Genomic DNA, 25,058 nt, shown 5'->3' with positions numbered 1-25,058 from the left:
ACCTGGTGGTTTTTTGTGTTAGACAACTTTATGGGATCTTACTGTAGGAGACAATGGCTCTCTTCTCCACATTAACTGGCTGTAATGCTGCCTTTGTGAATTTGAGCCACACAGCAGAGACAGTCTATAAAGTTGTTTTAGATCAATTACTGTACTGATATTTCAAGGACACACAGAGAAAAACCCTCCTAAACGGCCTCTGACTCTAATGTTTTCATTAGCTTTAAGTATTGATGTGGAGAACTCCCCCTCTGAGCCTTTATAATGGAGGCAAATGGCTGTTTAACTGTTATGCGCTGTTAACTGTTCTCTCTATAAAGGGACTCACTGGCTATTCTTTTTTAATCATTCCTGAGAGAATCTGCCGCTAAACGAGAACAAAAAGCTGTTTAATTAGAGAATATAACTTTAGTGTTGTAAGTTTTAAAAGTTGTATTTTAATATACTTCTGCACAACTATCAGAATGCATAACTACATTCCAGCACCAATCAGAAATCTTTTCTACGCAATAACTTGAATTCCATGTTAAATAGATCGTTTCTGTGTCTTGTCGCATTGCAGGATGAGCCCTTCAGGTCCGTAGACCCGTACTGATTGGAGAAATGTTTTAAGGACGACATCTCAGCCACCATGAAAGGGTTAGGAGCCAACCGCAGTCGTCACATGTCTGACTCATGTGAACCAGCGGGATGCCAACAGAAGCCGCTCTGTCCTATGACCTCTGACCCTCACAGCTCCTTTCTGTTGAGCCCCACCATAAACCACTATGGCACCCTGGACCCCCATCTCCACCAGTGCTCTACCACCAGCCCCACCGCCCTGACCCCGGACTGCCTGCTGCCTTTCAGCCAGATGTCCAACAGCAGCACCTTCCCTCGTCTGCACTTCACCTCCCAGATGGAGCAGGTTGACTGCTCCCAGGCCTGCATGGCTGGTGGGGGCGGAGTCGGGCAGGGCATCAGAGCAGGTGGACTGTCCAACTCCTTGTCTATGGGCATGGGCTTAGGTCTGGGCCTAAGTGGCGCTCCAATGATCACCAGTGGATCGGCCACTATCTCTTCTGCAGCAGCAGCCAAGATGAATCGGTTACCCTCGAACCTTTTGGATCAGCTAGAGAGGCACCTGCCCCTGCAGCGCGACGGCTTCAGCACGCTGCAGTTTCATAGGGGACGTATGTCGAAGCAGCGCAGTGAGAGTCCAGGACGCATACGCCACCTCATGCACTCTGTGCAGAAGCTATTTGCCAAGTCCCAGTCCCTGGAAAACTCTGCAATCAAAGGAGGCATGAACGGGCGATCTGCTGGAGGAACGACCGGCAGCACAGGTGCTGGTGAGGATGGTGGAAGACCAACGCGCAGGAGCAAGAGTAAAGACAGGGCTAAAACTGAGGGGCCAAAGCAGAGGCCGAGGCCCAACGCACTAGGCCTCTGGAGCTCAGACGATGCCCTGGACACTGACACAACCAAAGCTGGCACTATCGCTGTAGGTTACCGCAACCCTCTGACCATGATGTCTCTTGGTAGAGCGGTGTCAGACAGCCAGGCCGCTCCCAGATACATCCCACAGGGCTACAACACCATTTCTGCACATACTCTCAAGACCTCGAAAAGCAGCAGTGACCTCAAGTTTTTGGCATGCCAGGCGACACAGGTAGTATCCAAGGAAGAGGAGGGAAGATTCAGGGGAAGCAAGGATGATATACTGGTGAAGAGGGGCTCCTGGTCCACTCTCACCCTCAGCCAGGCCAGGCAAGTGTTGCAGAAGGGCTCTGCTACAGTAAACAAGACCCTGCTTAAATCAAAGTCATGCCACCAAGACATGGCACAGCAGTTTCTTCAGGTAGGAGGGACAGTGAGTATTCATCTTCATCATCATTCTTTGTAAGTTTGCATGCATATTTATATAATTTCTCGGAGGTTTGTCGATTTTAATTGATCAGTTTTGCCTGATAAATTGATTTGATTGACCCTTATTCTTTTTTATCATATATAAGATAAGATATGCACATTTAAGGATTTTTCACGACTTTCAACACAGACATAATTGCTTTTTTAAGTACCACTCCTGCACAACCCCAGAATCAAACTGTCATTATGTATTTAAATAAAAATACAAAAAATGATGAAATACATACAGTGTCTAAGGGTCCCACCTGAGATATCGGTCCCACCTGAGATATCGGCTGTGGCGTAGTGGAGAGCAAGGTAGTTCTCCAATCAGAGGGTCGGTGGTTCGATACCCGGCCTCGGCAGTCGATGTGTCCTTGGGCAAGACACTTAACCCCAAGTTGCTCCCGAAGGCTTGCCATCGGTGTGGACTGGATGTTGCATGAATGTTAGTTAGAGTCTGATGGTGGCACCTTGCATGGTAGCCTGTCATCAGTGTGTGAATGGGTGAATGATATGTAATATACTACTGATTGTAAGTCGCTTTGGATAAAAGCGTCTGCTAAATGACTGTAATGTAATGTAATGTAAATGGTTTAACAGTCTCACAACAGTATGAATGTCTTTTCATGATCCAGGTCCCACTGGGGGACTGGGCAGGAACTCTGGGTCGAGGCCGGGCCAGAGGAACTGAGATCCCCTGTCGAAGGATGCGCAGCGGCAGCTACGTTAAAGCTATGGGAGACCTAGAGGACAGCGAGGACTCGGAGGGAAGCCCCAAACCTTCCCCCAAAGCCACCGCCCGACGCCAGAGCTACCTGAGGGCCACCCAGCACTCCCTGAGTGAGCAGCAGCCAGCTCCACCTCAACGCAAGTGAGTCCCACGGCAGACAGTATCAAAATTCATCATATTGAAATTATAATTGATTATCGTGCTCATTGTTTTGCCGTAGTTGTGTTTGTGCTCTTTTAAACTTACATTCATTAAAATAGAAAATAAGCACTGAAGGGGTGTTTGTTGTGAAAATTGTGGGAAGAAACAACTCTTCTCATGTCCCCAAAGGTAGTCAGCAGGTGGCAGCATCCTGTCACAGATAATTGTCTGGATGTGCAGCAGCACTACTCATGCTATTCATGTTGGTAGAGATGTATATCAATGGAGGTGGGACAAGAAATGACATACAGGATCGTCTTGTACAAGAGCAGTGGGAGATGAAATTTTGCCATGTGTTTTACCCCCCACATCCACACGGACAGGCCTCGTTGCTACGCTCTCATGCGGGAGGATTATCTTTGGTCTCCACTACAGAGTGCATGCTCTATGCAGCATCTGAGGTCAGTGTCATCCATAGGCAGGCAGTGCGGCCCTCCACCACCCTCACTTGCCTACCACCACTACCCCACCACCTCGTTTTCGGCTAACTGTTCCCAGTGCTTTTTCCTCTCCGCCCTCTGTTCCATCACTTACCTTGCAGGTGCCCTGAGTGGTGTGTGCGTACTTTACTCCTGCCTGCTTCCTCAAGCCCTGATGTCATAACATGCAAATTTCCCATGGAAATCACTCAACCACACCCTGCTGCTTATGCACACGCATTTTCACCAACACAAGGTGCCAAAAGGGCCAGAACAGAGGAAACGTATCACTTCCTAGATCAATCAGAAAGACTATTTCATATTCATCAGTTTTACTCATGAACCATTGTTTCCTCTGCGCTGCTATTTTAAACCCGAGCACATATCACTATCCGCACATATTTCATTTTAAATACCCAAGGGAACTTTTTTCGGAGAGTGTTATTTAAAGTTTCTCCTGGATAGCATCAATTAAACACAGCCCTCACTTGTTCCGCTCTCTGACTTCTGAGAGGCTGATTATTACATTCACTTCCACAGCTCCCTTCCATCCTTGAGAGAGCTGCCGACCAATCGGAGCCTCGACAACTTAGACTGCCTGGTGAGCCCGCTGGAGGCCCCTCCGCGTTACAGGGACAGTGATTTCAGCCATTGTTCTGGCACACTGGGCAGAGGCTCGGGCACTCAGGTATGTCTCTCATATTATCAAATGTGGTGCTATTACTGTGGTCCGTCGCATGATTACTACTTAGCTGGAAAATACTATTTCCTCCTGTGTGTCTGTTTAACTCCGGTGTTGTAGGTTAGAGTCCTGATCAACCAACGTTTCCATGACAGCAACATTTAATGTATTTTCCCAGGGTAAGATAAGATAAGATAAGATAAGATAAGATAAGATAAGATAAGATAATAATCCTTTATTAGTCCGACAGCGGGGAAATTTGCAGGATACAGCAGCAGAGAGGATAGTGCAAAGAGGAATAAGTAAAAAATATACAAGATCAAAACAAGTGTTATAAATAAGTAAATAAGTAATCACACAGTAAAGAATAATAAATAAGTAAAAAAACTTTCAAAATCCACAATAACTCAAATAAATGTATTATATAAAAAGACAGAATAATGTTATCATTGCACAGTGTATAACAGACATATTCATACCTTCAGAAAATTCAGATCCCTTACATCAGCTAATTAGATCATTTTGATCAGTGACCCGTTAAAAGAAGAAGAAAACGATCAGTGAATGAGCAAAAAAAATACATTAACACGTCTCTCCAATTTTGAATATGCCGCAAGAGAATATTTAAGTGAATGTAATGTCTGCTGACACATTCTATGAACGAGCCAGCCGGGAATAATCAGGTGGAATAGAAGAGACGCTTGAGAGTGTTTGAGGAATGTCAAAGTGGGACATATGCTTCAGCGCAGACCTGAGGGAACTTGTTGTATATCTTCATCAGCAGGATTGGAGTGGGATGCAGACTAAAGCAAACATCTTTTTTTACAAAGAAGCAAAGGCACCAGTCTCTACCTGTACATGGGAGCTTTCACATTGATCAAATAATCACCAGGATCATATTACTGAGATTTTCAATCTCTTACAAGTAAATCAGGATAAAGAATTTATAGATACTAAACTACAACATTTCTAGTGAGTTTATTTGAGGGGTTATTCATCATGTTTGTGCACCACCCACAGCTAATATAAAAATACTTTTACTGGCTGTTTCTACTTCTTTTTATGTGGCTTGATCAAACATTTCAGATGGTGCCAGCTGTCATCACTGATTCCCATGATGCAATGATGAATCCAGGCAGCAAAGACAAACTGAAACAAAGTTATTTTGAGTAACTCGTAGCAAATCATTATACTGTCCCTGCACCCAGAACTAAATAGACTCATAAAATAAACATCACACCACTTGGCCATTTGATTTTTCAAAAAACATAACATAGTATTAACAATCTAGTACTGTAATGTTTTTTGTAATGAAATGTCAGTCACGGGCCCATTTTAATGTGGAATAAGTACTCCTACTTTTGATAATTGAATTACATTTTGTTGATAATAATTGTAGATCAGTATTTTGCACTATTAAGATAAAATAAGATAATCCTTTATTAGTCCCACAACGGGGAAATTTGCAGGATTACAGCAGCAGAGTGGACAAACAGATAAGAAAAAACAAGATCAAAACAAGTATAATAAATAAGTAATCACACAGTAAAAGTATAATAAATAAGTAAACAAAAAAATGTTAAAAAAACCAACAACAATAACTAAAATACAATATGAACAGACAGAATGATTGGTAGTATTGCACAGTGGATTGCACAGGTTATTTATATTGCAAAGTGGATATACTGGATTGATATTGCACATATTGTTGTAAAGGCACTGTTACTCAGGTCAAAGATGTGAATACTTCTTCCACTCCTGAGTATATACCTGGTGAATGCATGTTTCACAGTCTGCCCTCTGCCCTCAGCGTGTGAGTCTGCACACGTTCTTTCAGGTATACGGGCAGGGCTGTGGGCACTCACTACCGTACTGTGAGGGGGAATCAAAGGCAGTGGAGGCTCTGGATCTACCTGCGCCCACGTGCTTCCGGTCGCGTAGCCACAGCTACCTACGTGCCATCCAGGCGGGCTGCTCCCAGGACGAAGACACGGCCTCTGTGGACTCGGACTCACCGCCACCCACCACTACAGGCTACAGTTACAGCTCCAACACAAGTGAGTACCAGTGAGGACAAGGTGGGACAAAGCAGCTCAGGATAGTCTTTGGTTTTAAGAAAAAGTATAGGTAAAAAGGGAAAATCTATTTAATACAATACACTCATCTATGTACTCTGATTCATAATAGCAACATGTACATTTGGGAGGAAATTGGAAAATGGTTCCCTAATGGAAGTAGGACAATTCATGGACTTCACTGAAATCCAACAATTATACAAGCCTGAATTTAAAAGTATTTACAATTTATGTTTATAGAGAACATAAAGAGCACACGTCTAAACAGTACAGTATACTCCTGTCTTCACTGTAGGTACAGTTATTTCTCTGGGCTTATAGTAAGGTCTTGAAAAAACAATGCCACATGATATGTTGAGAGTAGTAGAATATGTTTATGTGCAATGTTGGTATTAAAACAATGACATTTTAGTCTAAATAAAGATGTTTGGTTACAAGGTGCCTAGGCTTTATCAGTAAAAGTCTCTGACAAAGTATTCATACAGCAACAGAGCTGCAGAGTGGAGCAACAACAGTACTCTTCTGAATCGATGAGTAAATGAAAAAACAGAAAAGGAAAACATTTTCCATGTGATCATATTTATTGTGAACAGTAGGACTTTGTGTATAATTTTTCAGTGTTTGTTTAATCTATGACAAATTTCCAACCATCCGTCCTTTTCAAATAATAATCGTTTGGTTTCCAACACTTAGTCTGCAATAATGTCTCCAATGAGCATTTCTATATTGTAGATTACATAAAATGCTGTTGAAGTGTTTGTTGAAAAGAATGATGTGCGCATTCACACAAATGCTACAACATGAAATTAATACAATTTTTATTGGTTTGGGTTCAGAAGAAATTTAAGAGACTTCTCTCTGTATTTTTTTAGTTAATATACAATATTCACTCAAAGTTGCACCATACCTGCCTCAAGTTATATTAATGTTTTTGTGTTTAAGTGATGTGCCAATCATTTGGACATAAAAATATCCACTGTGGATGTAATGAAAGATCGAAGTGAATTAGGACACTTTATATGAAATACAAAATATGTTTAATATTCTTCTTTAGCTCTTTTTTTCTGAAAGAAGTAAGTGTGCCTCCTATGGCTGAATGACATGGCCTGAAACTGGGGGTTTTATTTAAAAAAAAAAAAAATTAAATATTATTTAAATATAAAAATAAGTATTAAATATTATTTAAATATAAAAATAAATATTAAATATTATTTAAATATAAAAATAAATATTATATAAATAAAATAAAAATAAAAATATTATATTTATATATATATATATATATATATATATAAATATATGTATATATTTTTTATATATAAATAATATAGACACTTGTATTCTTTCTGGGATTACCTATATCATAAATAACAATCTAGTCATACCAGTGTAATGTATTATAGCTTCACATGTCTAAATGCATTACAAATGCAGAAATTAAAAAGCTTATAGTTACATTTGACTTATGCCTCAAATAATGCATTTTACTGTTACCGTTATCTATTATTACTAACTGTTATTTTAAGTTATTTTCTATATAGGCTATGTGTACTGGTTCCTTGCTAAAAAATGGTTAAAATTACTTATATTTTTATGTATTGGGAGTATGCATTAATATTAACAGACTTATCTGATTTAAAATTTAAAATTTTCTGATTTTGTTTTTGTCTTTATTGCCAAAAAAGACAATTTTGAACCCAAATATGTGGTTTCAAACAAAGGGGGCAACGCCTCCATAGAAATGGAGCGCCTTTGTTTAGGAGACGGGCGGTCACAGTGGAGCTTCATGCCCAGACTATAGAACACTTTCCCGCGGCGCCGGGGACGAAAATGAAACGCACCTATCGCGTATTCAGCCCCAACCAACGTTCAACACAGATTTGAACCAATCAGGTGCGTGTCCGATTTCACCGATGAGCAGAACGGACCAATCGGCTCGCAGATAGCGGTTACGGAGCAACCGCGGTCATCCAATCATCGTCGTCAGGGGGCGTGGCCTACAAATCTTTTCTTCACAGCGCCGTTGTGTGTGTGTGATTGTGTGATTGTGTGTGTGTGTCTTTACAGCAGGACACCGTAGCTCGTCTGCGTCTCGTCTGCTTTTCATGAATGACCAGAAAATACGGATTTTACGAGCCTAACCCAGTAAGATTGAATCCCTTTTTCCCCAACTGGGCGTTAATCTCAAATATGTCAAATGTTGTCGGTACGCTAGCAAAGGGAAGCTAACGGGAAGCTAACGTGGAGCTAACGTGGATGGTGTGGTTTAGCTAGCTAGTTAGCTAACGTGGATGGAAGAAAAGGGATGAAATGCGAGGCGAGGCAGGTTAGCATTCATGTTAGCATTGATGTAGCCGCCGTGGTTTGATTGATGGTGGAGAAGCGGGCGGTGGCAGCTCCTCTTTGTTGGCTCTCCTCCATCGGCTCTACATAATGCCTCCGGCTAACGTTTCTCCACGTTAAGTGAACCGGCTAGTAGCATGAAGCTAACATGAAGCTAACAGCAGCGGAGGCGTCAGCAGCAGAGAATGGACAGCCCGGCCGGCCACAGGCTAACACAGGGTTTAAAGAAAGGGATCTGACTACCACATCATGTTAGATATATATACATATATATATATATATATATATATATATATATATATATATATATGTGTATATATATATATATATGTGTATATATAGTACCAGTCAAAAGTTTGGACACACCTTCTCATTCAATGGTTTTTCTTTCTTTCTTTTTTTCTACATTGTAGATTAATATTGAAGACATCCAAACTATGAAGGAACACATATAGAATTATGTGGTAAACAAACAAATGCTCAACAAACCAGAATATGTTTTATATTTTAGATTCTTCAAAGTAGTTGAATGAGAAGGTGTGTCCAAACTTTTGACTGGTACTGTACATATACTGTGTATATATATGTATGTGTATATGTATGTATGTATGTATGTATGTATGTGACATCCAGTGGAACCACACACAGACATATGGAGCCTTAAGTGTATTTAACAGGGGATCTTTTGGATGAACATCAGCTGTCAAATGAAACAAAGTGACGTTTTAAAGATACCTGTCTCTTACCCCAGACTCAACACGTGACTGATCTGAGCTCAGAGGCATTGGAGGATCAATGAATCACGTTTGGCTGAACTTCATCAGCCCATCTCCAAGTCAAACCTGACTCTAACTCTCTCTACTGCAGATTGGGTTTGATTCTCGTTGCATTGCTTTCTCCCAGAATCACAAATGACAAATTTGTGATTCTGGGCTATACAATCTGTACACATGCGACATCCTCTGTCCCGGAACCACCATCAGATTAAAGGACCAGTGAAAGATACTATTAAGTTTACTCCAAATGGGTTTTAAACTGTCAGTTTTTAAAGACCTGGCATGCATAGATCGATCCACCTTCTAAAAAAGAAAATGATTTTATCTCCACTGCCAGAACTGCAGTGAGTATTTTTGGTCCACAGTTATGTTCCATTTTTATTCACCAGCTAGCTTCCATGTGTTAAGACCCGAGGACACAATCAATAATGTATGAGCTTCCTGCCTTGTGCGGTGCTTTGCAGTTAGAGCACTTCACTTGGTTTTTATAAAGACCACCTGACAATAGAAGGATGTGCACACAAAAGGAGTGTATCACTCACAATAACATCACTTTACATAGTCCCTGACTCCTATAATCTTCTATTGGTTATAAGAGCTCGGCTCATCTTGTTGGGTAATGGGTATTTTTTTTATGTTGACTCGTGTTTAGTTTAGTCATTACCGTCTGTCAAAGTTTGAAATTCTTCAAACAGGCTGCTGTGTATCATCAGAAATCCTGGCTTTGAGGCTTCATTGTGGCATCAAGGCGTGTTCATTGTATCCAAGCCATGGTGTGTCTGTGTATTACCATGAATAGACAGTGAGTCATCCTCCACAGTATTACACACTCTTTCTCTCACACTCATTGATGAGGTAATCTCTTGACTGAATGGGCGAAGCAACTGTAGTTTCACCGTAAGGTCAACAGCAGATGGGACTTCCTGATGATGTGTGTGTGTGTGGGAGCTCTTTGTTAACATGGTCAGGCAGTGTAGTCCAGGCCTATCCATTTCCTGCACTGATGACATGCACTGATTAGAGAGCTGATTTATCAAACATTTATTTTGCACCTTTAATGGTTTTGGCAGCCACTCTAAAGGATAGACTTGATGTAATATCTTATTGTGAGTTTATTACGTATTGATAAATGCTCACAATGAACACATTTAAATAGTATGCTTTTGTCAATGAAAAAATGTCATAGAGCTTAAACAAATACTTTATTAATTGATTAGTGAAATATAATCTACCATTCTTTTGATAATCAATCGTTAAGGTTATTTTTAATCAAAAATGCCAACTACTCCTCAGTTGTGAGGATTTCCTGCTTTTCTTTATTTTTTCTTTGTTTTTTAAGTAAAAGTGGCTCAAGTGCAATACTCAACTTTAAAAAAGCTCCCAGTTTCTTATTCGGAATAGTTTGACCTCAGAGGCCCTTGCCACGTGTCTTTTCGTCAGCTGATTAGGCTGTAACCCAGACTGTTGTAGCCTCAGTCCAGCAGATCAGACTAAGGACCAAAGGAGGATAAGGATATCCGACTATTAAACAGATAAGAGTGCACAAACCAAGTCTCCAGAAGTGTAAAGTGTGGACTAAAATATTAGAATTTTGTATCAATTTGAATGGTTGTTATCAAGGCAAGGTGTTCTTTTCTACTTATAGACATTTTAATATTACATTTACTTTTGGAATACTAGCCACAGTGGCATGTAAAATGGCCATATTTTAAATTGGCTGTATTTGTTGGTTATCATATCCTATTTTTGGTTTTGGTATTGCAGCTCTCTTGTTTTGTGTTAGTGGTTATTTTCTTACCATCAGTATGTCTGCTAAATGGCAGCCTGCCCGTCTCTCTGTCTCTACAGAGAGCATTCTCTGTCATGAAGTCTGTCCACTGTGCCCACTGATTTACCGCCTCCACTCAAGCCTGAGAACATGTTTCTCTTATTCCTGAAGCTATTGTGGAAAATGGCACAGATTAAATATATATACACATATATATATTTTTTCTTTTTTAATTTACAATACAATACAATACAATACAACTTTATTTATCCCACTAGGGGCAATTTGTTTGAGCAGCTTGCATACAGACACAGTAACATACAAACAACAAATACACATACACAACTACGGAGCATTTAGTAGTCGAATTGCAGAGGGGATGAACGACTTGGAATGGCGGTTTGTTCTGCAAGCAGGTAAAGCGTAGCGACGCCCTGATGGCAATAGAGAGAATTCACTTTTAAGAGCATGACCAGAAGAAGCCAAAATACCTGCTGCTTTCTTAATGATTTGCCGATTGCAAAAAGAATTCAAGTCCCTTTGTTTAACTCCGGTGATCTTAGAACAGATGTTGACAATACTGTTCAGGCTGTTTCTGTCTTTTACTGTGAGGCTTTAAAAAATAGATATGAAAAGCAAATGGCATCGAGTCATTACAGTTTCACGAGGACTCAAATTTTAATGAAAAACCAGGTGCAAACCTTGGGTGGAGCAGAATATCTGCTGTCATCAACTGGCTTTACTATAGGAATTGGCCTTTGTCAGGCTAACAGTCATTTGTTATGATATCAAGGTTCTATACTTTTGATCCAAAATCCCCTATGTATTCAGACTATATTTGTAATATTAGCAGTTTTTCCAAGCATAAAGCGCACATATAGTTTTCCCAGCTGTGATGTGATTGATTCTTGGACTAAGGCAAAAATAGATCAGTCTAGCACAGGACATCTTTCTGATAAGATTTACAGTATTTAGCTGAATAGTGTGCCTTGTGTGCTTAATCTGTTTGTCAGAAGTCATGCTCAGCCATGTGTCCTGGTTTAATCGCTCAGTCTACGACTCCCACAGCCTGTCAGCGTGCCATACTATCTTACAATAAGACTGCTAATCTTGGACCGAGCTTCTGCTACCGCCTCTTTTCACGATACTTGGCTCATATCCAGAGTTTCACAAAGGTTCATCCACAATAAGCCACAATGTTGTTAGTAAGGCTGTGTGTGGAATTTGCTTTTGTGCATATTAAGCTTGGTGCTCCATTTAGAAACTAATGTTGAACCTCACCGTCTCCACTCACAAAGAAGTTCAGTCTGCAGCCTAATTAACACACTTCACTGTAAGTCAAAAATCACACAAGAATGAGTTTAGCAGTAATAAAGACTTCTTAAATAACTGTCTCAGCCAAAAGGGAAGAAAAGCTAGTCGGCTAACTTTTTTAACACTACTTACAGAAACAGCACTGAAAATAGTCAATCATGTACACTAAAATGTTAGCCGGCCATGGAGAACCCATTAGTGGTCATCTGATAGCTCGCAGACAGACCTGCTGATGGAGCCAGAACATATTCTGGGTAAGAGGCTGCACGGCTTTCATAAGTGGTGCAGACAGCATTGATCATAGCAAAGTTGATGTCGGGGTTGTAATTGATCTTAATCGTTACTACGCGAGATGAAGTATAACATAACAGTGATTCGCCGACACCTGCTGTACACATAACATATTAACTTAAGGATGTAAAGCAACAGGGTTTCTCTTCCTCAGTCTTTTATTAGCTTAGCTGGCATATTTTATTCCATAACTGGACTGAGCAATTTCTTTAATCAGTTGTTAACCACAATAAATAACAATAATGAATTAAATTTATTGAGCACACTTAAAAATATAGCGGAATATCAAGGTGCTTCTCATGAAGGGAAAAAACATTAATAGTACATCAAAACTGAAAAGGCAAGTTTTATAGATTTACTTCAGACTAGTGATATTGGCTATTTTAGCAGCACAGCCCAAGTACATTGGGAAGTTGAATTATCATTTTCAATAATTGATTCATTTTGAATCAATTAAATAAACACAAGTAAACTTCACAAAAGTTCAGACAGGGAATGCTGGGAGAGAATTACAGTAAACATCATTTTTTGGGGACATAAATTAGATCAAACAAAATAAAAAAATACATAAAACAAAGCCTTACCCATCCTATTATCAACAAAGACAGGTGACAAAACATGACGTAGTTGGACAAGTCATGTCCGGAGCTTAAATGTTGTTGAGGCTTCTGTGGTGGGGAAAAAAAAAATCTATCCTCTCTGTTAATGTCCCGAGATGAGTCTCAATGAGCGCTGAAATAAAGATCAAATGACAATTGAGTGTCTTTGTTGTATTTTATTCTTGCAAGAAGAGGCATAGGTTTTACAGAGTCTGAACAGAATGCACCAAAGAAAGAGACTGCACTCCCTGCTATATAGGCTGTAACAAACATGTCTTCTTATGTCTGTCTTGTTAAGACACTTGCGCCTGAGAAGTAGATGATCAGGCAGGCGTGAAGGTCAAAGAGGGAAATACAAGTTGTTTTTCCTCAGCATCTGTCCGCTGTGCACATGAAACTTTCACACAGTAAATTTCCATTACACTTGTGATTGGAAGGTTACCAGTTGGAGTCCACATCGAACTGTGTGGTAATGTTAAGTATGACCGCAATCTTTAAATGATTTTCCCTTAAAAATATTTTCAATCAGATTTTCTGCGAAATTAGATTTACTATGTGCTTTTTATTATCAATTTATACAACGTAATTGAATATAACCATTTCTCAATATCTGATTTTATCACGATATGACTCCACATCACATTGAACTATCGTCCAGCACTATTTTAGGGTTTAACAAATAAAATAAAGGGTTGAGCTGAAGGCTATTAGCCAGTCCCGCCCCAGAGGTCTAAGGTCTTGGCAGCTTATCCATCTCTTAATCACCTCTTGGTACCGAGCCCTGATATGGAGCCAGCAATCACGCCTCATATTGCACTAGGACAGCATAATGGACTTTGCTTTTTGCTGAGTATGCGAATAATCTACAATTAGCCCACTTCAGTACAACTGGATGGTTGTAAACAGCATTTGTTTGTTGTTGTTTCTCATAAATAATGTTATTTTGGGGCTGAGTGAAAATTAAACGTGTGGATATTTGATTGGACAGTGGAAATAAACCATTTTTATAGCTCTGTGTGTGCGAGTATGAGGCGCATTGCAGCCTTATAGACACAGAAAATAGGACAAAGACAAATGTGTTGAGATAATTTACTTTTGGAATGTCATGCATCTGTGCTATGCGCACTAAAAGAAGTTTCTCATTCTTTGGGAATAAACCCTCTGTTCGTTGGGTATGTGCTCTGATACAAGAGGTCAGGGCTGCTAGCGACTCGTGAACGGCACAGAGCGGATTCCACAGCGATGTTTGTGTATGTTGGTGGGTTTTAATGAGGGCCTTACTGGTGCTGTGAGTCACTGGCTGATGACGGACGTGCAGCACCCTCCCAATTACAGGGCGTTAAGTTGCTATTTAGATTGAATCCGCTACAGGAGAGAATAACCACTACATTTTCTCTATTGATCCAAAGCGTTGAGACCTTACATTACGTTCTAGGTCATCTTGTTTCCAAGAAATATTTCATCCATCATGTGTGTCAGTGAAGGGTGTAATTTGGTAGAAGTATTTGTCTGCCGTTTGTTCTGCAACGATTTCGGTCATGTGTTGACAGTCAGCCAGCTGTTTTTTTTAAATAGCATCTACGCAACCGCCTCAAAATCAAACCCTCAATTCCCGAAGAAAACATTTTCCTGGTTTCTCACATCGTTGTACCGTACGTAACTCTACATCATCCACCACAACCCTGCAGTCAGACCAATGACAGAAAAAGGAGTCACCAGTCACCATTCCTTGCCCCTGAGTCAGATTGTCTTTGGCCTCATCACAGTTTCTGTTGAAAGAATTTCTGATTTTCAAGGTGTCCGGTGTCAAAATGTGACGCTTAGATTAAGTAGTCTACCATGTGATGGCTCTGCTCTGATTTAAAATAATACCGTATCATTGTTAGAGAGTGTAGGTTTTGATTTGTTAAAAGGGAAGTCAAAAATCGGAAGAGTGGCTTGTCACTTTGTCATTATAGTGTGAAAAGCTGGTCCACCTTAAAGGTCAGCCCACCTTAAGTTGGCCTGAGCCACAGTTGTCGGTAGCTTTCACTTAATTCAGCATGTGACAAACAATACCTGGGAACTAGACATGGGTCTTAAGGAGTAGATTTATTGAATCCCGGATTTAGCCTGCTACGATAACGTTACAACAGATTTGTCTTGGCTTTCCTAGAGTCAACAAGCAGAAGCTGGTAGTCTATAGAAACAGCATCACATTTTTGCTATACTAACTTATAACTTAACCACCAGCGAAATACCTCCACTCATGAAATCCATGCTTAACGTCATAACCATGGTGGTTAAGTCAAAGCAAGCAACAATTACACCTTTTTTGGAAATTACCTCCGCTAAGTGTCTTTCACAAAAGTTTTGACCGTGAGGACCTGGGTGTCGGATTAAGTGATTTGAGGGCCCCGGACTTGTTTTACTTTTCACCCTTTCTCTCTATTCTCTTAACTATAAATTGAACAAACTATTAATACCGCACATTAAAAGTCCTACAGTCAAATGTTTATATGACTGAGGCATTATCAGCACAGTGCCCTCAGATTTACTCAGTTTCAATGTGGAGCTTTCAATTCTAACATGATGTTGGATGGTTTAAAGGGAGCTGCAGATTCAGGTGATAATTCTCAATCGATTAATCACTACGAGTGACCCCTTTCACATGAACACATTCATTTGATACATGATTTTAAAATATTGACTATGTTCCCATAAACATATGTTCATACAAATCCAGTCCTTGTAAAATTCACTGATTGAGTATATCACTGGCGAGACGTACACTTGTCATTTATGTAACGATGTGCGGGGAAATTGGAGTTTGCAGAGCTGATGGTCGCTGGTTGGTCAAACAAAAGTGAACGAAGTCGAGAGCGCAAGCAAATGAGAGAGAGTAGCGTTCGAGAGAGCCAGTGAATGAGCGAGAGAGTGAGAGAGAGAGAGAGAGAGCAGTGATGAGAAATAAAACTCTTTGCTAATAGTTTCATTAGTGTTACGTTCCAAAGCGGAAATAGATAACAATCAAGCACTCAGCAGATTATGTCCTTTGGAGACAGGCATTGTGGAGTTTTCAATCTCCATTTCCACCTCTGCAAGTCTCCCTTTTCACCGATTCATAACATCCACTTAGAGCTGCTCTCTGAACGTCGAAGATTCTAATTAACAGTCGAGAAGCCCAGTGATGAATCTCATTTTGTCTGTCAAATCATCGCACTTTTTTCTTCCGCTTCGTCATTGTACAGATAGCAGCATGGCATGCTTTAAACTTTTACAAACAAAGATTTGTATCAAAATTGCCTAACCTCAAAACTTACTCTGATGGGGAAAAAAAGATTGTTGGTTGAAACTAAAAGCAAAACCAGCAGTGCGGCTAGATGTTGACGAAGTTACCCAAGCTACTTTTGAATCAGACGTTGGTACAACCTTCTCTGCCGGAGAGAGAGGACTTTATAACTCAGCTATGACCAGGAAGCACGCATTTTTTATTTCAAAACATGTAATGCATCTGCAGCTCTACGTCCATCGAAACATGCCACGCAACATTAAATACAAAAACAACTGATCTTCATGGTTCTTCAGGTGTGATTAGGAAGATGCAAACAGTCCATAAGTTCCTCGAACAGTTTGGCCTAAAAGGGCTTGGAACGGAGAAGGCAGAGTTGTCTTGTCTGACAGTCCCCAGAGCTGTGAAGGACTGAAAGTGTGGCATGTAAAGGAAGGTCCCCAGAGACAGACTGACGTCAATGGAACACAACCACCAGCAGGTTTACAGGAAACATAAAGGTAGTTTTAAGTGCAGTCTGATAGAGGCAGCAACAAGGGCAGAGTGCAGGTTTGTTTTTCCAGTTAGGCCGTGTTTATGGTTGTGTATTTGGGTACTTTTATAGCCCAGCTTTTATTTCACTTTTGCTTTCTCTCTGATGTCTTAAATGACAAAGAGCAGGTTTCTCATCCTCAGCTCTCTCTCTTTTTTTTTCTTTTCTTTCTCTCTCTCTCTTCCGTTCACAGTCAGCAATAGGAAGGCTCCTCCTCCGGTCCCTCCCCGCACCACATCCAAGCCACTCATCTCAGTGACGGTGCAGAGCAGCACCGAGTCGGCCCAAGACGTTTACATCGACCAGCAGGAACGAGGCAGCGAGGCCAACAGCCAGTCAGGACGCAGCAACTCCTCCGACAGTCTCTGTAGCATCCGCACGGGCAGTCTGGCCAAGGGGACTCGACCTCTACCAGTCCCCGTCCCTGCTGCCTTGACCTCTGGACCCGCTGCAGGCTCTGTTCATCCTGTTCCAGCCCCCCGTGACCTCCCTCCCACCACCAGCACCACTGTCGCCACCAGCACCACTTCCACATCTACCCAGTCCCAAAATGACACCCTGAGCATCGGTTTCACCCTAGAGCCGGCCCCGACTGCAACCAAGAGGAAACTGTCCTCCATCGGAATTCAGGTAAGAATCGCCTACTTTCCATTTGTTTTGAGAAACATTCATACTGGGAGGAGACTAAAACCAAAGTATTTGACTGGGTTTTCGATTTTTCAGGTGGATTGCATTCTGCCAGTCTTGAGAGAGGAACCACTAGCCCTGACTGCACCCCTCAAGTTTCAGTCTATTGGAGTTCAAGTGGAGAACGGCAGGCCGTAAGTATACACCCACATTTGATGGAACAGTGAATGTTAGCCACGAGTGATCCGATGGTTTACAGGTCTCACAAAGCTTCTGTAAAAAAGATGTACACACTATTAGAAGACAGGATATTAACCTAAACATATGGTAATATTTCCCTGAATGGAATCATTATATGAAAGAGTATCTGAGATGTAATCAGACAGTTTTAATTATCGGTGCTTTTTTTTTAATATCATCCGAGTGTTTTCAACCCTATTGCTCGGCCCTAGACCTCCATTCTGTCTGACTGCTCTGGAGCTCCTTACCTCTTTCCCCTCCATAACAGCACACACTCGCATTGCCGTTCTTTCTGTCGCCCATGTGGCCGGTGAATCTGCTGTCTGTGCAGCAGACGGTTGCTAGGGTCAATCAGCAGGCAGTCTGGCCTCGGCTCGGGGCTCTGATTGATGTCCTTGTTCTCTTGTTTTGACTCTAGTGAGCTGAAAACGTGGCATTTAAACTTTTCCAGTACACTGTAATTCCCCCTAATGACATTTGTTTGACGGCCTGCTTCCTTCTCTCCTGGGCATTATCTCTGAAGCAGCAGTCCACTACAGCTTTATGTTGTATACCTGATTTGTTGCCAATTTCCTCCTGCCTACCATCCTCGATACCGTGTATGTTTCTATTTCTTTGTGCTCCTTTTTTGCAAAACATGATACTGCACCATCAGCTGCAGTAATGTACTGTCAGCTCACTGACCTCAAACTGCTCCCGCGGAACGTGTCCGGCACATCACTTCATTGTCCTATTTATTTAACTGTCTGTCAGAGGCTGATGATTATGCATGTCTCTGCAGACTCAGCCGGGACAGCAGCATGGCCTCCAGACAAAACACAGAGACCGAGCCACAGGAGCCCCAGGATGCCACACCCACAGAAAACAACACAGCCAACTGCACCAACAGTCTAACAGTGAATGCCACCGCGCCCAACGGACAGGACAAAGCCATGGAACAGCAGCCCCTTAAACACACCTCAGCCCAAGCCAGGATATCCAGCCCGCCTCCGGTGACTCTGGACCCGGCTTTAGACCCGTCCTCGCTGCCGCCGCCAGACCCCAGCCTGGAGTCTGGAAACTGCAGCACCCAAGGCGACGCCGTTCAGCCCGGCACGCCAGCCTGCCTCCGAGATGGTAACTGGTTTATGAAGCTGCTGCAGGCGGAAACGGGGCGCATGGAGGGCTGGTGTAAACAGATGGAGCAGGAGACCAAAGACAACAAGCTGTCAGAGGAGGGTAAGGGATATCACGACATTAAGGCAACCGTTCAAACTCGTCGTGTGAAGAGTCTTGTATCCAGATCAAATTCAGATGAGATTTACGACACTTTCATTAACACTTATGCACTTACAGGGTCGGCCTTACTCAGAGTTGTGGTTTACCTGAAGCCATTAGGTTACGCTTAGTGTTCCCGCAAGCCTGTTTATTTATAAAGCGCCGTTCTAGATCAGACGTCACAAAGTGCTTCACAATAAAAGACAAGGGTAAGATAACAAATGGAAACAAAAATATATAACATTAATAAATAAAGGACAGTTAATGGCTTGTCAAGTCAGGAACATAAAGAGTTGAATTGATGTCCCAGTTCCAAAGGCAGAGATTAGGTCTGGCCTCGTCCATGTTGACGTGGGACGATGAGACAAAGCCCGACACAGTCATAACTCCCGTTCGCTCACAGTCATAACTCATCGGAGGGAGAGTACTCTTTGTTTTAGCCGTAACGGAGCAACCGCAGAGTCATTTCACTTCGTTCATCTCCCAGAATACCACTCCGGCTTTTCGGCCCCATTCATCTCCGCAGTGTCTTTAAATATGAATGAGTGAGGAGCAGACTGGATGTAGAGGCTCCATCAGGTCATCAGTCCCTCTGCTCTCTCTCTCTCTCTCTCTCTCTCGACCTGAATTATGAATTTCCATTAACATGCAAATATTAAAGGCGTAAAAAAACAGCTGAATAAAAAGTAACTTGTTATTCATCCTAGGATTGCGTCGATACATTACTCCTAAGGACATAATTTACTGTGACAGAATGTTAATTGGTAAATGTAAAGATAGCTATTTCATGACTAGACAGCAGCAATAAACTACACAGTCACCTCCTCCTATGTGTTGATGCAACCTTTTATATACTGTGTCTCTTAAGTTACTCTGGATCTCAAAGGAGCTGCCTTTTCATGTCCTTTTTGAAGCTTTACATATCTGTTTTAATTCTCTCTCCACAACTTGTTGATGATTGGTCATAATGTTCTCTTTTGTAGTGTTGGGAACGATCCGCAGTGCAGTCGGCAGTGCTCAGCTCCTCATGACAAAGAAGTTTGAGCAGTTCAGAGGGCTCTGTAATGAGAACTTGGTGAGTGGCTTCATTACATCCTATCAGGTCTCTCTCATTTCATACGCTTCCCTTCTTACTGCATGTTATTGTTGGCCTCTCAAAACTTGCATACTTGCATGACCCAGTTTTCTCTCATCTTCCTCTTTCCAACATCATTTATCTTCCCATTACATTACATTTGGAGAAGAAATGATCTTTTCCGGAGGCAGAAACATGAAATCCTTGAGAATTTCTCATCAGATTTACTGTGATAGATTTTGGTTCTCTTGACTTAGTTGTCCCGCTGTCCCTCCCTGCCAGATTTTCCCTGTTACACGTCCAATAGTGTTGAAATTGAATCATATCTGAAAGGTGATTGTTGCCAAATGTGTTTCTCTTCGTCCATTTGCTTGAAGGGGAATGTCCAGGAGATATGTGTGCTGGGGGAGGAATGTGATTCATTCTCTCCGATTTTGACTTCAGCGCCATTCGTCTATAACTTCTCTGTACTGTCTCGTTTTCTTCTCATTAGGACGTAAATGCCAACCCACGACCTACAGCGCAGGACCTTGCAGGGTTCTGGGATCTGCTACAACTCTCAATAGAAGACATCAGCATGAAATTTGATGAGCTCTACCAACTGAAAGCCAACAACTGGCAACTTCCTGAGAAATCAGAGAAGAAGGTGATGTTTGGTGCCAGAAAGTTTTCATATACAAGTTATAGAGTAGAGCAGTAACTTTTTTTTTTTTATTAATTGAGTAATTGTGAAACTGAAATTGAATCTACTGTTTTAGTAATTTATTTAAGCAAAAAAATGATCTCTATGTAATTGTAAATTAAGTGTCTTTAAGAGTCATTTGAAGATATTAACTTTGGCTGTGGGAGATTATAATGACCTTTTTTAAAAAGATTTACAAGTAATGAAAACATTTAGTTTTAGTCCTGAACTCAAACCTTATATGATAATTTGGTAAATGCTTAATGGCTTACAAATACGAGTTCATTAACAACAATGGAGGTTGTGTTCTCCACTGTACCTTATTCCTTTTTCCTTCTTGACTTAATTTCCCTCAGGATGAAAACAAGCAGCTTCCATCATCTGTGCCAAAGAAGCCGACTAAGCCCAAGCTGTCGGCGGGGAAGGACCGGAGCGTGGACTCGGCTGTGGACAAACAGCGGCAAGAAGCCAGGAAACGCTTGATGGCGGCGAAGCGCGCGGCGTCGGTGCGGCAGAACTCCGCCACGGAAAGCGCCGACAGCATCGAAATCTACGTCCCCGAGGCCCAAACCCGCCTCTGATGAGAGATGAACCAGCCACAGATCATCGCGAGAAAAACAAAAAAAAAAAAAATCCGGACTCCCCTCAGACATTCATTGACACAAAAACACAGATCTGAGACGAACACGCAGATGTACAACAGGATGTACGGAGGCCGATCCCTCACAGCTGGTGACAGGAGACATGTGGGGGTCACAGGGCACGGAAACAATCCAGAATAATGCAGATCGTCACAGCTGCCGTGGGACAGAAAAACATCCTTGACATTTGTTTAATACTATTGTTATTATTGTTATTATTGACATTATAATAATTATTATCTCCTAAAGTATATCAGGACTGTCTTAAATGTGCAAGTATCTTGGATAAGGACATCCTGTACCTTGTGAGCTGAAGAATCTCGGTATCCCACAAGTTTTACTCTCTTAAAAACTCCCCCTCACTGCTGAGTCTAACCGGCAAAGTTGTGGCTGCCCGGTTTAACGAGCTGAGCTACCATCCACACACACACACACACACACACACACTCAGGACACACATGCAGGTGCACTCGCTGTCCACAGAGTCTTCCTGTTCTCTATTTGTATTAGGCTGCCACTCGTCGGGGGTGTGGTGTGTACACTTTTACCGTGTGCAAAACTCTTAAAAGATTGGCGATGATGTACTCGGAGGTTTAAAATGCAGAGAACCAGAGGAAGGCAGTAGCATATATATTATAAATATCACACTATTGCGATGTTCATTTTGTAAATGTTGTATACCAGATTATTTGTTAGAAAGAGGTCAGTGTTCAGTACCAAGGTAGTTTTTTTTATAGATCGAGTCCATGTACTGTCATGATATATTAGCACTTGATGCAATCATTCACTCCACCTCTTTCTCTTCCTCTCCTGTTCACAAACGCACACTACACAGTCTGTGTCTGTGAATACCCATCGTTAAAGTCTTACAGTTGTTTTTTTGGGGTTTTCTTTTTTTTTTTTGTGAAGGGGGGGGATGTGAGGATTGACTGCCCTGCCAGTGAGCTACAGAGGAATGTATGAAATTGTATGCATTTACAGCTCATGTCGACTTGATCACTGCACTTTCCATTCACCTCAGATCAAGTTCGCTCACCTTCGTTTGCCTGATCATCCCGCCCTTCACTGCATCCTCGTGCGATGTAGGGGACCAAGACATTCACCACTTGAAATGGCATTCCCATTCAACCAGACTGCGTGTGATTAAGGGCGGGGGGGTTTACTTGCCACTGGAAAGGAAAACGGAATAGCATAGCAATAATAAAAGTCGTATTAGAGCGAGCAGAGCAGTAGGTACCCAGTCTTAAATTATTTAATTCAACATTTCCAATAAGTCTTTCTTAGCATGTTGAAGGATGAATGTTTGTTTCTTTTATGGACTGACTGCCCTTGAAATTATTTAAAATCTCAGGTTGAACATGAACTCAACAGTAATAAAACCACTACGGATGGATTATTTATTATATAACCACAAATTAACTGGCCCGAATGTTTCAGAGCCATTGACAAATATTTTAAATCCAGACCTACTCGGTGCTCTTCAGTAAGGAAAATCATGTTTTGGTGCAGCGAAGTCCGTTCTTAATACGACCGCTCAGATCGGCCGGTCTCCTTCGCTGACCTTTTTCTAGCAGCTTGAACTCCCACCCCCTGTTTGTTGAGAATGAACTGTGGTACATTTGTTTTTATTTAAATTTGAATGTCATTCGACACGTTTTGTGACCTTCGCCCGAAGGCGAGGTCGACCTAAACATGTCTCGATTTCTGTAATTTGTAATTTTTAATAAGTAATGGTGCTGCGAACGGCAATGATCATCGACATTTCAGTGTCATTTGATAAAGCTTTTATTTAAATTGTTTGTTTTTAAAAAAAAAATTGAATCTGCTTATGAATTCAGTCTGTGTGTGCATTCTCAGCCAAGTTTGTTTAATGTTTGCATCAGCTGACTCCACATACGCTATGCCTTGTCTCCGTCTCACCTCATGACCTTTTGAGTATAGGACTGGAATATATTCCATGTTTCAGTTTTCTCAAATGGAAACAAGTGCCAAAGGGTTCATGAGTGGAACTGGGCATTGCATACACTCATGCACAAGTGTAGGTTGTGACTCACTAGTAGTTGTTTTAATTTTTTAATTTTTTTTTTTATTTAAGAGCTGGCTCTCCCCCTACTGGTCAGTCCTTGCGTGACACTCCAGACATCTTGTTCTGCTCCATTTTGAATCTTTTAGTTAACATCACACAAGAAATGACGTTGAACTGGGAATGCTGACACAACAAGTTGTTGATTTTTCTTATTCTCTTGTTTGTATAACATCAACAATGGACATGTGCATTTCATTGTCCAAAGAAACCATTAAACATCCCTTTGCTACATGTCCTGGTCATCATTCTTGCTGTTTATTTTTTATTCTTTTTAAAGTACTCATCCATAATACAATGGTAATATTAGCTGCTGAGTTAATATTACACACAAATACATCCTAAGCATTAGGTTAGACTTTTATTGTTGCTGTATAATCTCTAAAAGCATGGCCTTCTTACATCGAGAAATATACAAAGATCCTTGCCAATGAATTTTCAGCACTCCTTTAAATGAGTCTTGCAACTGATCTTAAAAACTATTCAATCTGTGTGAAGCATTCAGGGTATGTACTGTGTGTAGGAGATTTTAACTGTGGCTGACAAATGGTGGAAAGTCCTCTCCCTTTTTTCATATCATTTGAGAGCCGGATCCCTTTATTTGCCCACATATATATACACTGAACTTTTAAGAGAGCATGACCTGATCAGGGATCTTCAGACAGTTTGTTTACCAGTACTTCCTGAGTTTCAAAGGGCTACAAAATGGACAAACGATGACCAGAAGTTGCAACTCTAGAGGCGGATTATGTGGATGTGCTATTCAACCACCGTGTGGACGAGGCAATATTCTCTGGTAAAGTGATTTCTAGAATTTATCTAGAAAAATCACTGAGGTAAATTGTGACAGGAAACACGCTGAGAATTATAAGCCCATTCTGACTTCAGTACCCGCCCTCGTGGCCATCTCTGTTCTCTCTCTCTCTCTCTCTCGCATCTGTCCTCTCAGAGATCCAGCTAGGAAAAAAAACGAGCAAAAACTATGTAGATCCAGATTATCTTGTACTGACGAACATTGTTTTACAAAACAAGCACATATCTTACAGGCGAAGGGGTTGTTCAGTGTTAAGGTGTGTTAGTTAGACACTGTGAGGCTAGTTTCTTTTAAGAGAATAAAGAATTGTGATTGCAATGAGTTACGTGGCATATTTTCTGTATGAAATAATCTGTAGAATTAAAGAAGAATGCCACTCAAAATTGGGAATGCATGTATGTTTTCTCTCGTATATATATGTTTAAACAAATTACCTCAATTCTATTAATTGTTGTTCTTGGATCTGGAGCACAAAAAATAGTGTCCAGAAAAAAAATAGATCTCTTTGTGATCCCAAAGCTTTGCTCAGTTGTTGTCATTGTTTTATAACTTAAAATAAAACAAGGGTCAGCAAAACACTTTCACTTGGTCCACCTTAGTAAGTGGTCATACAGGTAGTACTCTTATTAATGATGACAGCAGTATAAATACATAGATATATGCATGTTGTGACCAAAGGTATATGGACACTGCCGTCCACACTGTACGTTTAGTGTCCGGATGTTAGTCTAGATATCTTTGATTTAAT

General features: G+C 41.2%; 1 protein-coding gene across 1 annotated transcript; it reads left to right on the top strand.

The window, feature by feature from the left end:
• The first annotated feature begins 622 nt into the window (after window positions 1-622).
• Window positions 623-23,720, top strand: dlgap4a (discs, large (Drosophila) homolog-associated protein 4a). Its single transcript, XM_054609441.1, has 10 exons — window positions 623-1,852; window positions 2,526-2,761; window positions 3,781-3,928; window positions 5,733-5,979; window positions 17,085-17,521; window positions 17,615-17,712; window positions 18,540-18,976; window positions 19,999-20,090; window positions 20,584-20,736; window positions 21,129-23,720. Exons 1-10 carry the CDS (start codon window positions 632-634, stop codon window positions 21,351-21,353), a joined length of 3,294 nt encoding a protein of 1,097 aa, XP_054465416.1. The 5' UTR covers window positions 623-631; the 3' UTR covers window positions 21,354-23,720.
• The last annotated feature ends 1,338 nt before the right edge of the window (window positions 23,721-25,058 follow it).

Source organism: Anoplopoma fimbria, chromosome 12 (assembly GCF_027596085.1).
Source record: "Anoplopoma fimbria isolate UVic2021 breed Golden Eagle Sablefish chromosome 12, Afim_UVic_2022, whole genome shotgun sequence".
Classification (NCBI taxonomy): domain Eukaryota; kingdom Metazoa; phylum Chordata; class Actinopteri; order Perciformes; family Anoplopomatidae; genus Anoplopoma; species Anoplopoma fimbria.
Note: the sequence above shows the minus strand (reverse complement) of the source record. Positions and strands in the feature narration are given on the sequence as shown.